At 42.4% G+C, this 15,330-nt stretch overlaps 2 protein-coding genes across 2 annotated transcripts in view; one reads left to right on the top strand and one right to left on the bottom strand.

Moving 5' to 3' along the window:
- Positions 1 to 1,172: 1,172 nt before the first annotated feature.
- LOC306642728 (uncharacterized protein) overlaps positions 1,173 to 15,330 on the top strand; it is a 212,180-nt gene continuing 198,022 nt past the window's right edge. The window contains exon 1 of the mRNA XM_079108475.1: positions 1,173 to 1,279. Coding sequence (XP_078964601.1) covers positions 1,207 to 1,279 — 73 coding nt within the window. The 5' untranslated portion in view covers positions 1,173 to 1,206. The remainder of the gene's footprint in view (positions 1,280 to 15,330) is intronic.
- On the bottom strand, positions 11,125 to 14,767 carry LOC306642627 (protein transport protein Sec61 subunit gamma-like; the record flags this gene model as incomplete). The annotated part of the gene is made up of 2 exons (XM_079108392.1): positions 13,444 to 14,767; positions 11,125 to 11,215 (listed from the first exon to the last, which is right to left on the bottom strand). The coding sequence occupies exons 1-2, from the start codon at positions 13,653 to 13,655 to the stop codon at positions 11,125 to 11,127; spliced, it is 303 nt and encodes a 100-aa protein (XP_078964518.1). The 5' UTR covers positions 13,656 to 14,767.

Here is a 15,330-nt window from a genome sequence, read left to right as displayed (position 1 = left end):
TCACGGTTTATGTTCAAACGCTGGTTTCCGTGTCACCGCCGCCTTCCATGACAGCCCGCGGCTCGCACACCGGACGCCAAGACACCATGCAGCATAGAAGCGCGCCCCGCTTCCCCCGTGCGGGGGTTCGGGGCAGCGGCTCCTGTGACCCACGGGGCCGCCCGGGCGCAAGCTGGAGCGCGGCCGGCTGCAACTGCTTCCTCTGGCGTCTGCCAGCTTCTCTCCGTCGGCGGCACGGAGAAGCCAGAGCCCTCCATAACCTCCAGGATCATCTCGCTCGCCTTTCCTGAAGCCTCCGGGGAGCGCAGCCCCTGCGACTCGGTTGCAGCTCGCCCTGTAGGGTGACACTGCCGTCCTGCGCCAGGGACAGAGCCGGTTTGGCCGCGCCCGCGGAGCTACAGGACCCTGGTCCCGCCAGGCGGCTCTCAAACCACTGGCGGCTCCGGACTGGAACTTCTGGCGAGGCGCAGCCTCTCCCACAGCCACGCTCCCGAAGCCAGTCGCCGAAACGGAACACGCCGTCGGGGCGAGGAGGGACCTCAAGAGGGTGACACCCGCACTTGGGTGTTGGTCGCGAGGCCATCCGGTTTTGAGCTCCCAGAGGCGCCGCGGCGGCTAAGCGCCTGGGCACTGGTAGGTGGGGCGCGGGCGCTCACGCCCTCTAGCGGGCCGGGGCGGCGCGGGGCGGCCGTGACGGGGGCGCTCCCTTCAGCCGGCTGCGGGGCATCGCCAGTCAGTCTAGAGCAAGAGCCCCGCGTGCAGTCTGCGCGGGTTCGTCCTTCCGTGCCTGCTGCCCAGGGCTGACTTGGGGCTGCCAGTAGAGAGAGGACGCGTGCCGCCAAGGCCGGCGTCGGCGGCTCGGGTCCCAAGCTGCGGAAGGGGAGCGGCGGCGGGCGCAGGTGTCGGAACCCAGCGAGGATTTTGGCTTCGCGGACGCGCCCTAGGCTCCCTCTCGCAGCAGTGCCAGATGCGGAGCCCGGCCAGGAGCAGGGCAAGAGGACCCAGGACGCCGTCCCCGCGTCCCGGGAGCCGCTGGAGTTCGGACTTCTGCAACTATTGGCACATTGGGGTCTGAGTCAAAGCTTTGCGTCTCTTCTCTCTGTGTGGAAGCCCCAGCTCCGGTACCCCCTCCGCTTTCGCGCGCCCACCCTCCGCAGCCACCGCAGCCGCCGCCGCCGGGGAGCGGCGCGGCGCGCACTCAGCACCATGAGCAGACTTGGGACTTGCCTGGCGACTTTGGCCGGACTTTTGCTAACTGCTACAGGGGAGACGTTTTCAGGTAAGTGCAGCCACCCCTGGGGCGGAGGGGCCAGAGCGCGGTGTCTGGGACGCCGGAACCTCCCGGTAGGAGAGCTCCAGGAGGGTGTCGGGGCCGGCCCGGGGGCGCGGCGGGTCAGGCTCCGCGCCTGCAGCACCTGAAGGGAGGGCTGGCGGCCAGCTCCCGGGCTGGAGGAGCTGGCCCGCCTCTAGGACTAGTCCAACCCGGGACCCCCAGCTTGGCCTCTCTCCGCGGCGTTTAATTTTTCCTTGGCTGATAATTGCAAGTGCTGCAGAGATTTTAATTTAATGATGCACGGCTGTCTGATTGGATGCAGATTTTGGCTTGCATTTTTACTAGTGAAAAATGGGTAGCACTTGCCAGTTTGGGCGCCTAATAACTCACTAGCATTAGAAGCCAAGTTCGAAGGCCTTAGTGATGTTTTCTCTGTATTAAGAGCTGTAACTCTGCCTGGATTTGTTTAAACTTAAGCTGTGTCATATATCATTGGGATGAATTTTTAAATTGTATGCAAAGAGATGGAAACAAATTTTTATAAGGCTCATTTAAACCATGGGCACCTTATCACTATAAAGGATTTCAGACTTAGTGGTACTGACCTATGCCCTTGTTAAGACTAATGTAAATGATCAGTCAAACCCAAATAAGCTTTTACTAAAATTTAACCTTTTTTTTTCTTTTGGAGGAAATGAATCATTTGGAATGAATGAATTCTTTTGGAATCATTTGTTACTCTACCAGTAACTGAAGTGTTTCTTCTTTTTTTTATTTGGCAAGTCATAGTTATTCTGGTATGTTAGTGCATAAAAGGGAAGTGAAGGGGTATATCTAAGTGATTGCTTAGCAATGTTGAGATTTTAAAAATTTGAATTTGGCAGATTTCATGTGTGCAAGGGTCAGTGATATTGCAGTTCATTGCACTTTTTGCCCTTCACTTTGCATTTTAGTTCATACTGGTTTAATGCATTTCATGCTTTGCAAAAGTCACGTTTCATTATTTTGTATGTTTGGGAAAGTTAATTTGATGCTGTGAGTGACAGTCACATTTTTTTTTAGGGTTCTTCTGGAAAGGGCAATACTTGGCTGCTTTTCATCTGATGTAGGAATAGATTTTAGAAAAAAAAGGAGCTAGATTGTCTGCTCCTTGAGAGCAAAATCAATTTTTTTTCTTTCTTGGTTCCCCATATAACACTTAACATAGGGTCCTAGCTCTCACAGGCACTCACTATTTAACACATTACTAATGTGAATCTGGATCATTTGCAAACTTTCAGGATGTGTGTGAATTGACTGGCATAAAAGAAGGAGAGGAGTGATTGTTAAAAGTTAGATTTGGCTTACATTTTCCCTGTGGAGCTTCTCTTGAGATCACCTTATAGACTAAACCATGGAGTTTATGTACTCAGGGAGTTTTTTGCTTAATAACTGAAGATTTATGCATAAGACACCTTGCTGTGCCCTTCAGCAGTGCTGTCCTGGCTTCCTTTGGAATGGGTTTGAAATTAAGATTGCTAGTGACTCCTTTCAAGAGGTGGACTAGACATCTTTTGGATACCAGACATCAAAAACAGAGTGCTGAACTCTGAACGATGAAAGAATTAAGATTTTGACCCAGGAGGACTTTATCAACTGTAAACCTTTCCTTAAAAATGTTTACAATATCTAACTTGTTAGGTAAAATAGTCCAAGCCTTTGTTCCCAAGGCTTTGAATATTAATTAAAAATAACTTTTGTACAAAGCATGTAAGACCCGAGGAAGAAAGTTAAGTCATTTACTTTTTCTTAAACTTCCCTTTTTCATGGTAAGAATCCAGAGAGTTGGCCAGTTATTTCATTTTGACCCATTTCTTAAAAGTCAAGTTGTGCGCTGGGGTTGTGGCTCAGTGGTAGAGAGCTTGCCTAGTATATGTGTGTGGGGCACTGGCTTTGATCCTCAGCATCACATAAAATAAATAAATAAATAACATTTAATGTATCGTGTCCATCTACAACTAAAAATATTTTTAAAAAGTGAAGTTGTAATATATGTTATATGATGAAGTGTTTAGTTTTACCTTGTAAGTGGTAGAACACATCGCTTGAGAGTGATGTGTTAAGTTCTGTTAAACTTTAGTTTGCAGAAATAGAAATACAGATTTGGGGACTGGGGTTGTGGCTTAGTGGTGGAGTACTTGCCTTGTATATGTGAGGTCCTGGGTTCAATCTTTAGCACCATATAAAAATAAATAAAATAAAGGTATATATTTTAAAAAGCAGTGAAATGTTAAAAAAAAAGACAAAGAAATCCAGACTTGGCCCTTTGTTCCAACTACCATATTTGGAATACATTAAACCTTAAACCTTAGCATATCTGTGAATTTGGGACTAGTGGATTTTGGATTATACTGGAGAAATTTATTTATTTACTTAGAGAAATTTAGGTTTTTGAAGTAATCTTTCAAGGGTGTTTGTGGGGAAACTGCTGCAATCTGAATAAAGTCTGCATAACTTTTTTTTTCCTACAGTGCTGGGGATGGAACCCAGGGCCTCTTCCATGCCAAGCAAGTGCTCTACCACTGAGCTACCTCCCCAGACAGTGCATAAAGTCTGGAGCTCAGTTAGTAGCTTTGTACCAGTGTTGATGTCTTAGTTCTGGTAACTCTGCTCTGCTTATGTAAGATGTTAACACTGGGGAAGCTGTGCAAATGGTGTATTTGAACTCTTTACACTGTTTTTGCAATGCTTTTATAAGCCTGAAATTATTTCAAAACAGACTTTGTGGAGTCCATTAAAAGAGTGGAGATAGATTTGTTTAGCATTCTGATTTAATTTTTGTTTTTCAGATAATTAGTCATGATACTTTCATTTTTGTGGTGCGTTCATTTTGATCGGAAGAAAATACTTCAAGTTTAAATCAGCGATCCTGAAAGGAATATGCCAGGAAATTACTATGACATGCTTAGTGCTATGTGTTTGTAAGGAAGAATTGCTTGAGCACAATAAATTGTTCTGATCTAAAAAATTATAGATTTTAGTATGGGATTATTTTACAGGTTTTCACATAAGAAGTTCCTGCATGTAATGATATGTAGATAAGTGTGTATGTAACTTGAATAATTCTGAATGAACTTTCCTCAAAAAACAAGCTCTTGAATCATGTCCTCAGATTATTTAAACCTTGTACAGATGAAGCATACATCTGGGAAAAGTTGGTTTTGGAATTTAGGCATTTCTAGGACAGTTCTAATAAGTCAGTAACTTTAAATTTTTCATAGAGCACAATACATTCTTATATACTGTTATGCTGTGATCTATTTTCATGGAGGAACTATGCTTTGGAATAAGTATGGTTTCCTTTCAGGTTTTTTTTTTTTTTGGAGATTTCGTTGTTTCCTAGAATGAACATGGATTATCTAAATATTCTGGAACATAGTTTTCAGTTAGGAGGTCAAACATTTTATTGTTTCCAACATTTCTCTAAATGTAAACTTTTTTTTAGGGTGGTATCTATCATGCATTTTACTTTAATTCTAAGATTCCTGTCTTTGAAAACCAATTTTCTGAGCTTTGATGCGGTGTTTAGCCTGATTTTGGTCTGGACTGTCATACAGAGAAAATGGGTACTTTGACAAGAAGCATAGATTGTACTTTTGAAGGTTTTTCTTATTCTAAACAAACGATAAAATGATATAATCATTAGTAAGGAAAAATATCTATAAAAAGGCTGGCAGAAAAAATAAAGACAGATTTAGCCTCAGAACACTTGGTGTCTCTTTGTGCTGTTTCTCCACTGTACCGATGCCTCCCATCCACCAAGGACCTCTGACCCCTGCTAGGGCTGGACCCCAGCAGATCCAGTACCTTAGCAGCTTTTGGTGGCTCTAAGGAAGGCCTGGGGAACTCCGCTAACGTTGATGGGGAACTGGGTTTGCACCTGTGCATCTTAAAACAGTGTGCACAGGATCACCTTCCAGATGTTGTTGCCCAGGGCCAGGCATGGTGATTCTGATGTCCTGTCACCTTAGAGCATGGTCCAATAGCATCCCCTTGGTGTGTGTCCGTGCTTTGAAGAGCTGTTGTTCTAAAAGTGGAATTCATAAAGTGGGTTGCTTGGGCCAGCAACAGCAGCATCACGAAGGAGGCTGTGAAACCTGTGGACTGTCTGGTCTTGAGTCAAACTGTAGATTGAGGTTCTAGCAATTTGTGAAAACAAGGCCTCACTGGATTCTGATGGGCATGGAAATGTGAGAGGCACTGTTGTAAAGGAACCCGTTAATTATCAGACTCCCTAGGGTCAAAAGAGAATGCACGTTCGTTCACTTATTGACCTCTTGATGAGCGAGCAGTGTCAAAATTCTGGACTTGGCTCTGCGATTGTGCTGTGACTGTTAGTGAGACCACTAGTGTGATACCTCGAATAGTAGTCTTCCCTGAGGAAGATATTGATCCAGCCTTTGTGAAACTTACAATACAAAAAGTTTCCTATAGTGAGTGTAAAATTCTAGTTAAAATTTGATGTCATGTTCATTGGAGATTTCTCCAAGTTCATATTTGGCATACAAGACTTCTTTTTTGAACCCAGGGGTGCTTAACCACTGAGCCACATCCCTACTCTTTCTTATTTTTTATTTTGAGACAGGGTCTTGCTAAGTTGCTGTGACTGTCTTTGAACTTGTGATCCTGTGGTCTCATCCTCCAGAGCCTGTAGGATTCCAGGCATGCACCACTGTGTCCAACTAGAAGGTAGTTTTTGGCTTGTTGTAATAACAGTGTAACTAAATGTGCTTATTAAAATAACCGCTTTAGTTCAAGTTAATATTCATTTCTCACCTACTGTTTATAAGTCTTGTTAATGGTGTGGAAATAGGCAAAGATAAGGAAGACACACTTAATACACTTTGAAAAGTTGTCCATCTTTTAAGAATTTCGGGATCGATTCAATTGTAAAGAAACAGGGACTTTCTTAGGAAAGAATGGAAAAATTAATTTATGTAAGAGTTGGAGTTTTAACATGGAAATGTGAAACTTTGCCTTTGGAAATACACTCTCAGCTTCCAGATTAAAAAAAAACAAAGGGTTTCCACTTTTTGTCAAAGTACTAACCATGTGCAGCCTGAATTAGAGCCCGGTTTTTTATGGCATCTCTGCCACTTAACACTCTGGGTAAATAAAAGTGATTGTGTTTTTTTTTTTTTTTTTTTTAACAGATTCCCTGAAATGCATTCAGCCAGACTGAGACTTTGAGAGAGAAATAGTTTCAGAGTGCTTGACACAGGCTAGCCTTCTGCTGTCATCCAAAGCTGATCACTAGGTGTAGCTGCATCCCTAAACCTACCTGCCTGAGCCAGTAGGGTGGCCTTTTCCGTGAAAGGCATCCTGAACTTGATTCATTTACAGCTAAAGAAGGGGATGCCAGTAGACCTCAGCTGTTTGCATATGGATCTCTAACTCCTTATTGTAAAATTAAATTCTTTAGTGAAGCTGTAGTTCTGTTAGTCCTTACTATGGTATAGTTTGTCATAATTCAGCACTCCCCCAAATACAACTTTAGATTCCTCTGCAATAATCTTACTCATTTTTTCTTTCCTTTTCTTGTTGTGTGATATGTTGCTGCTAGTTTATAAGACAGATATAGAACTGGAATAGGTAGTATTTATTTGCTGACCAAGTAAGAGTTCATGTTCACCTCTGGGTTCTTCTTGTGACAGACCAGTAAAAGCAGTGGAGTGAATGGCTCTGTAAAGGTGTGGAACGTCCTTAGGAAATGGCTTATTTATACTGCACTGACATCTGTAAGAGATTATTTCTATGACACTGAGGATTTAAGTATATAATTCAAAAAATCATTAGAATTTGCATGGAAATCTGATTCAGTCATTTTTTTCCCCTGCTTTACCCCTGAAGACTAATGAGACATTAAACATTTTTAAATGGAGCACAAATGTTGGGCCCTGGCTTGGAAGGGCCCTGGCCCTGGTTCTCCAAGGCAAGGTGGAGAACCCCATGGAAGCAGGCTGTAGTTTACCAGGACTGGGGCTTTGGGAAGGGAAACGACCTCACATGCTGAAAGACTGAAGCTTGAGAACACACAGGAGCAATTGAAGAGAGTGAGAACTCGGAGACTTGTCACAACTCCCCAGCAGGAACAGGCCACTGTTTAACAATGATTTATCTCAACGTGCAACAGCCTAAGCTTAAGCAAAGCATATACTTTTTATGGGCCGCAAAGCATAAAAGCTTATAGAGAGAGCATTAGTTTGTCTTCCGATGAGTGAATATTCCTTTTAATCTTTGGCTCCTATTCAATATGCAGAAAGCAGATTTATTGCTGGGGGTCAGATTGCAGATTTATTGTGGGTTCCTGTGGAAGTCAGAGGCCTCCTGCATCTCCCTTGTGTCGCTGGCTCTTTGCGGTTCCAAAATCCGTGGATATTTGTCATCACCTGCAGCAACAACTTGCACGGGTCTTATGGGTCGTGGAGTTGAAACTGAGGCACTGCTTTCTTGCTTGTTCATAGAGGATAGAGGAAATGCGGTTTACTTGCTTTGAGAGGAGAGAGAGAGAGACTTTGCTTAAGAGAGAAACTTGCTACGTCTTAAAGTCCTGCATCCTGTGAACTAAGGGTAACCTACTGATGCGTCTCAGTTCTCCATTCCGCGATCTGCCTTCCGCCGCTGCCCCTACTCGCTGCTGTGTTCTTTCTTCTGGCTTTTCTGCTAATGGCTGGCTGTTGCGTATGTCCCTACTAGCTACTGCCACGTGTTTTTCCGTCTGGCTGCTAATGGCTACTTCTAATGGCTGCTGTCTGTGTTTTTCCCTCTGGCTGCTTCTAATGGCTGCTGTGTGTGTGTGTCTCGCTCCACCTACGCTTATATCACCTCCAGGAGGCGGAGAGCAGGGCCAGGCCTCTTATGCAAAGATTAGGCGAGCCACTCCGAGCAGGCAATTAGTGCTCGAGAACATTGTGTGCGTGGACGAGAAAAATCACCTGAGTGTGCTTATGTCAATTACCCTCCTTGCTGCCGATGTGATCAGGCGCCATCCGCCAACATGGCACAGCCCCCAACACCTTGCTTCCTGCTGCGGGATCACAGTGTATTCATATGTGGGCCTGGGACAGGGGGGAAAAAGGAATTTGACCACACCCTCTGGAAAGTCTGTTTTATTGGAGCCTCATATTTGAACTTCCTTCTTAGTTTTGAACAACTTGAGGAAATTTACCTCATGTAGTAATCACATATTTGAAATGGAAACCTCATGTTCTGTCTAGATACATGATTCTAGAGATTTCCTTTAAAAATAAGTATCCATGATGTACAAAGTCAAATTACTGAACAGTGTTTAGCATGTGGTACTCAGTAACTATTTGTTGAATGAATAAGTATGATTGAATGAAGTTCCCTTGGAGAAGAAAACAAATTACTTAAGCTTACTACTATTTATTTGTTTTCTCCTTTCTATCCATTGTGACTTTTTAAAAGCATTTTCAGTCACCTTAATAATAGAACCAGGTGTCAGCTTAGTGTCCAGTGCAGTTTGCAGTTTATGGGTAATAGAGATTTGGTTGCTAAATTTAAAGGGAAATGTGTTAATTAAATATATAAAGCTATAATTTATCTCATATAAGAAAACTATAAGTCAGTTATTGCTATAAAGTAGAATTTTAATATAATATTGATCACTAAAATATGAATTTTAGTGTGCAGTAGATTTATCAAGATTCTACTGTAGGAGGATTTGATTTAGTCATTGGGATATTAAAGGAACTGTGATATCACCATAAGAGGGTTCCATTGCAGAGAATAATATATACTGTCTGCTGCCTTTTATTTCAGATATAGAATGAAATTAATTACACCTACACAGCTCAGATGGCAGCCCGATAACATCGGGCTCATCTTTATTGTAGCAGGCATGCTCTCCTTGCTTTTCATTCAGTGGGTACCTCCCAGGTGATAAAACTTAATAAAAGAGGTGACTCTGACAACAACCTCATAAACTGTGTTTTCTACTTCTTGACTTTCGAAGCTTGACCACTGAGTATGGTATGAAATTTCCGCAGTGAGTCAGGGCCTGGGCATTTGTTGGCATTATGTCGTGTGTATACTTCAGGGGTGGAAAGGTGTGACACCTTTCTGTGCCCACCACTGGGGCCATGGAAGATACTTCCATAGCAAAAGGTGTGTTAGTAGAAGAGCCTCACACATTTATTCTCTTAAAGTTTGAGGGGACAAGAGAGCCTTTGGCAATGAAGACCCAGGGAAAACTGCCTGTTTTTCTGAGGAGTGGACGACTGTAGAAATGCATCTGGATGGAAGGTCTGATCTAATGGTAATGGGTGCCGAGGGGACATGCAGCAGGGCCTGTCTGTTCAGATTCTTCTTGGCCTGTGTGACATTCCTTCCTGCAGGTGGGTGGCAGGACCCCTCAGAATGATGGTGGAGAAGGGAGAGAGTGACCTTTCTAGATTTGGGGAGAGAGGTCCCAGTTTCTGTGGCCCACATTAACAAAGAGAAATTCCAGTTTCTCTGACTCACTTTGAGGGAGAAAGGCAGGAGGCAGGAGAAGGTCAGAGAGACCCCACTTCCACTTCTGAAGTCTAGGCCTTCAGTGTCCTTAAAGAACTCAGCAGACCAAAGTGCCAGATTTTGAAGGTATCCTGTTCTGAACACAGACAACATGTTATGGGAGTTTTCCCCCTGCCTCACTGTCAGTTGCCACTTACATCTTGTGTGGGTTTTTAAAGAGCCTCTCCTTTTCTTTCAAGTAATGCTCAAGGGGCAGGGAGCCCTGAGAAGCTGACTGCTGGGGATCCTTTGTTATTGACCCTTGGTAGGTTTGGGAGTGGCCTCCTTAGGTAGAGAGAGACAGGAAGCTGTGGAGGTCCAGGTGATAAGGTCAGCCATGGGTACCCTGGGGCTCAGAGAAAAGGCAGAATCTCCTGATCTGATCACTTCTTCTTGGTTTAGAATTTTTCCACCTTTGAGTAACTGTGTGGCCTTGGTGTGTTTTTTTATTTTTCTGAGCTTCAGTCATCTTTTCTGGAAAAACACCTTGCAGGTATAATGTAAATACAGAAGGAGGGAACCAATGCTGACATCAGGGGCTTCTTGAGGTGACTGGCTGTGTGTACGTAACAGCCATTCCATGCAGGTTGTAGGTTTAACTGCATGAACTCATTTTCTATAAATCAAAAAGGGTTAATATTGGCAATATTTTATATGGTTCAAACTCCTGGACTGGACCCCTTTCTCTAGGTCCAAGACTTTGATGATTGGGGCATAAGTGACGTGTGCATGTATGTGTAGTTACATACATATATGTTATAAGCATGTGGCTGGTATTATGTTTTACAAAAAAACACTTGTAAACAGTTCCCCAAATTAGCAAAATAATAACCTCTGAATTTGTACCATGGAAAGCCAGCACTGCTCAGTGCTGTGGGAGGCAGTGTTGGGCACTGGCATTGGGTCCACCTGAAACATTTGGTTATTGGGGATGTAAGGGTGTCCCAGGATGAGCCTGCAAGGAGCTCACAGAAAAACACAGGTCAGGGTTGGGGTTGTAACTCAGTGGAAGAACACTTGCCTAGCATGTGTGATGCACTGGGTTCAATCCTCAGAACTATATAAAAATAAATAAAATAAAAGTATTGTGCCCATCTACAACTAAAAATATTCAAAGGAAAATAATACCTAATCCCATTAACAAAAAAACCCAGGTCACCTGACCTTTCTTTTTCTAAATAAAAATCCTATGGAAATGAAAGAGGGAGGCAGGTTGCAACTCCCTTTCCAGGGCTGGCTTGTCAAGGGAGCTTGAAGTCCAATCTGGAAAGAAGCCTCTAGAATACTGGAGGGAGGGATCATCCAGGATCATCTAAGGAGCCCAGGGGTTTGCAGCATTTGCCTGGATACTGGGAGCTGCCCACAAGGCATGCAGGTGTTATTTGGGTACTATTCAGAGAGAAGAGACAGATCAAATTGTTAGATGTTCTTAAATGTTTTGTTCTTAAAATGGGATTCTTCTGAAGTGGGTGAGTTTTTTTTTAAATTTTGAAATTATTTTAATTTAGCAATAGAAAATGTCAGAAGAAAAAAGTAAACAGGGAAACTTACTTCATGAGCATCTCAAACCCTCACTTCTTCACTAATCCATAAGATGAAAAGTTTTGTCAAAAAGCATTCAGCCACCCACAATGATGGTATTTTTTTAAAATATTAATTCCAATTTATTATTATTAATCAATACTACATTTGCAAATCATCCATAATTTTCTCCAAATAATTGTTCAGCCCTAAATTCTTTTTCTAAAATTCATATCAAATCCATACTGGATCCCCTTCTATGAAATTAGTATCTGGCACTCCATAACCTAATAAAACAAGGGTTCAGAAGACTTTGTCTGCATGCCCCCAAAACACATTTTAAGCATGCACATCTGTTGTCAACACTGGCTATGCATAGGGGGTCACATATCTGCGATAGCTTCATTTGAGATCACCATATCTCAGGCACAGCTTCTTGCTACTTTAATTTTCTCCTTTCTTTTTCTTTAATCCCTTCTCTAAAGTGCTTGTGATTAAATTAAAAGATTATTTTGTTTATTTTGCACTTTATCTGAGAATTTAGCTCTTTTTTTATTGTAAACAAATGGGATACATGTTGTTTCTCTGTTTGTACTTGGAGTAAAGGCATACCATTTGTGTAATCATAAATTTACATATGGTAATGTTTGATTCATTCTATTATTTTTTTCCTTCCCCCACCCCTCCCACCCCTCTTTTCCCTCTATACAGTCCTTCCTTCCTCCATTCTTGCCACCCTCCTTAACCCTAACCCTAAACCTAACGCTAACACCTCCTACCCCCCATTATATGTCCTCATCCGCTTATGAGTGAGATCATTCGTCCTTTAGTTTTTTGAGATTGGTTTATCTCACTTAGCATGATATTCTCCAATTTCATCCATTTGCCTGCAAATGCCATAATTTTATCATTCTTTATGGCTGAGTAATATTCCATTGTATATGTATGCCACAGTTTCTTTATCCATTCATCAACTGAAGGACATCTAGGTTGGTTCCACAATCTGGCTATGGTGAATTGAGCAGCTATGAACACTGATGTGGCTGGATCTCTGTAGTATGCTGATTTTAAGTCCTTTGGGTATAGGCCAAGGAGTGGGATAGCTGGGTCAAATGGTGCTTCCATTCCAAGCTTTCTGAGGAATCTCCATACTGCTTTTCAGAGTGGCTGCACTAATTTCCAGCCCCACCAGCAATGTATGAGTGTGTACCTTTCTCCCCACATCCTTGCCAACACCTATTGTTGCTTGTATTCTTGATAATCGCCATTCTAATTGGGGTGAGATGGAATCTTAGGGTAGTTTTTATTTGCATTTCTCTTATTACTAGAGATGTTGAACATTTTTTCATATATCTGTTGATTGCTTGTAGATCTTCTTCTGTGAAGTGTCTGTTCACATCCTTAGCCCATTTGTTGATTGGATTATTTGTGTTCTTGGTGTAGAGTTTTTTGAGTTCCTTATAGATTCTGGAAATTAGCGCTCTATCTAAGGTATAAGTGGCAAAGATTTTCTCCCACTCTGTAGGCTCTTTCTTCACATTCCGGATAGTTTCCTTTGCTGAGAGAAAGCTTTTCAGTTTGAATCTGTCCCAGTTGTTGATTCTTGCTTTTATTTCTTGTGCTATGGGAGTCCTGTTAAGGAAGTCTGATCCTAAGCCAACAAGTTGAAGATTTGGACTTTTTCTTCTATAATCTGCAGGGTCTCTGGTCTGATAATGAGGTCCTTGATCCATTTTGAGTTGATTTTTGTGCAGGGTGAGAGATAGGGGTTTAATTTCATTCTGTTGCATATGGTTTTCCAGTTTTCCCAGCACCATTTGTTGAAGAGGCTATCTTTTGTCCATTGCATATTTTTGGCCCGTTTGTCTAGTATGAGAAAATTGTATTTATTTGGGTTTGCGTCCATGTCCTCTATTCTGTACCATTGATCTACCTGTCTATTTTAGTACCAATACCATGCCGTTTTTGTTACTATTGCTTTGTAATAGAGTTGAAGATCTGGTATTGCGTTACCCCCTGCTTCGCTCTTTCTACTGAGGATTGCTTTAGCTCTTCTGGGTTTTTTATTCTTCCAGATATATTTCATAATTGCTTGCTCTATTTCTGCAAGGTCAATGATGTTATTAATAGAGATATGAATCAATTTCACAAAGAAACCAATGGATCCCATTATAGCAAATCCTATTGCTGTTGCCATGGCAATCTTGTAGAATTCTTTTCTATCAGGTTTGGTGCATCTTTTAACAAGATGAATTGAGTCCTTCAGAAACTGCCAACTTGGCTTAACAAACTGCATTACCTGATCCATGATTGTCCCTCAGGTCAGCCCCCTGCCTTACTCGCCCAGCTGCCCGGATGCCGCTTGGGATGCTCTGAAGTAGGTGAGTTTTTGAGGGTAACAATCATTTACTTAGAGAGATATAGAATGGGAGGGCCTAGGAAACTGGAGAGAGGACAGAATTTTAAATAGTTTTCACTTAGTTTTTAAACTAGAAGATGGCATTGTTGGTGACTTGGCTCCTTTTCCTTCTGTCCCCAGGCAGACGTATTTTCTGCTGTATTAAAAGATGTCTATGCACAGAATTGGAATTTGGAAGAAGTTGGAAAAGTGTGCATGGTTTTGTGAAGGGTTCCTGAGTTAAAATATTGACTGCGCTTTTATTCCTATGCCTGAGATTGAGGTCCTGGGCTTTATTTCTCTCCTTTCTTTTCCTTCCTCCTCTCTGTGTCCTAAAATGGTTGAACTTTAAAAGAAAGTGATGAACCCAATAGGTACACACATCCCACTGTACCATTCCCACTGTCTAATGGTGGAATTATCAGAGGACAGGCCACTTGTCCTCACCCTCTCCTCTGCGGCATGTGGACGGCACAGCAAGTGCTGGTCCAGATGGAGGGAGTTGGTAATGAGAGACCTGCTCAGGCTCTGCTTTGTTGTTAGTCAGCACAGCAGTCCTTAAACATAGCAGTGCAACATAACAGGAGAGCAACTGGTGTTCTGATCATTTTCAGGCACTGTCTGAGTGCCTTTCAAATAACATATTGCCTGACTCAGTCCTTAGTACTCATGACAATGTCAGTTACCCCCACATTACATGTCTGGAAATAAATTCAAAGGTTAGGCAGATTGACCAATATCAGGTACATGGTAGGAGGCAAAGCTGAGTTTTGAACTTCACTAACATGATTCTGAAGCCACTAAATTATGCAGCAGGTTGAGCATTCCGAATGCTAAAACCTGAAATCTGAAATTAGAAATGCTCCAAAATCCAAAACTTATTGAGCACCGACATCATGCCACAAGTGCAAGATTTTACACCTGATCTCATGTGGTGGGTTGTAATCAAGATGTGGACATGTGAAAAAATAGCGTATAAAACTACCTTCAGGCAGCGTGTTTAAGATCCACATAAGCAGAAGTGAATTTTGTGTTTATACTTTGTTCCCATCCCTAAGATATCTTATTACATATATGTAGATATTCTAAAATCTAAAGAAATTTCAAAATTAACACTTTTTTTTTTTTTTTTAGGTTTCAAGCATTTTGAGTATAGGACACTCACCCTGAAAGTTGTACTTTGTCTGTATCTGACAGTTAGCATTATGATGCATAAATGGTGAGCTTAACCTGCTCTTGTTTTGAGATTCTAGATCTCTTTTCATGTTTCCCTTTTGATTGGTTAGGCCAGAGTCCAGTATCGGTGGATAGATGACTCAGCTGCAAGGAGCATTGTCACCTGAATAGTAGGACTAAGGACTGGGACATCAGCTCTCAGGATACTTATAAAGTTGGGCTCTTCAGTTTGGAGGATGACTTTCTTTTTTTTTTAATTATTTAAACAAAAGGGATACATGTTGTTTCTCTATTTGTACATGGAGTCAAGGCATACCATTTGTGTAATCATAAATTTACATAGGGCAATGTTGTTTGATTCATTCTGTTATTTTTTTCCCTTCCCCCCACCCCTCCCACCCCTCCTTTC

This window comes from Sciurus vulgaris, assembly GCF_902686455.1.
Source record: "Sciurus vulgaris genome assembly, chromosome: 13".
NCBI classification, from domain to species: domain Eukaryota; kingdom Metazoa; phylum Chordata; class Mammalia; order Rodentia; family Sciuridae; genus Sciurus; species Sciurus vulgaris.
Note: the sequence above shows the minus strand (reverse complement) of the source record. Positions and strands in the feature narration are given on the sequence as shown.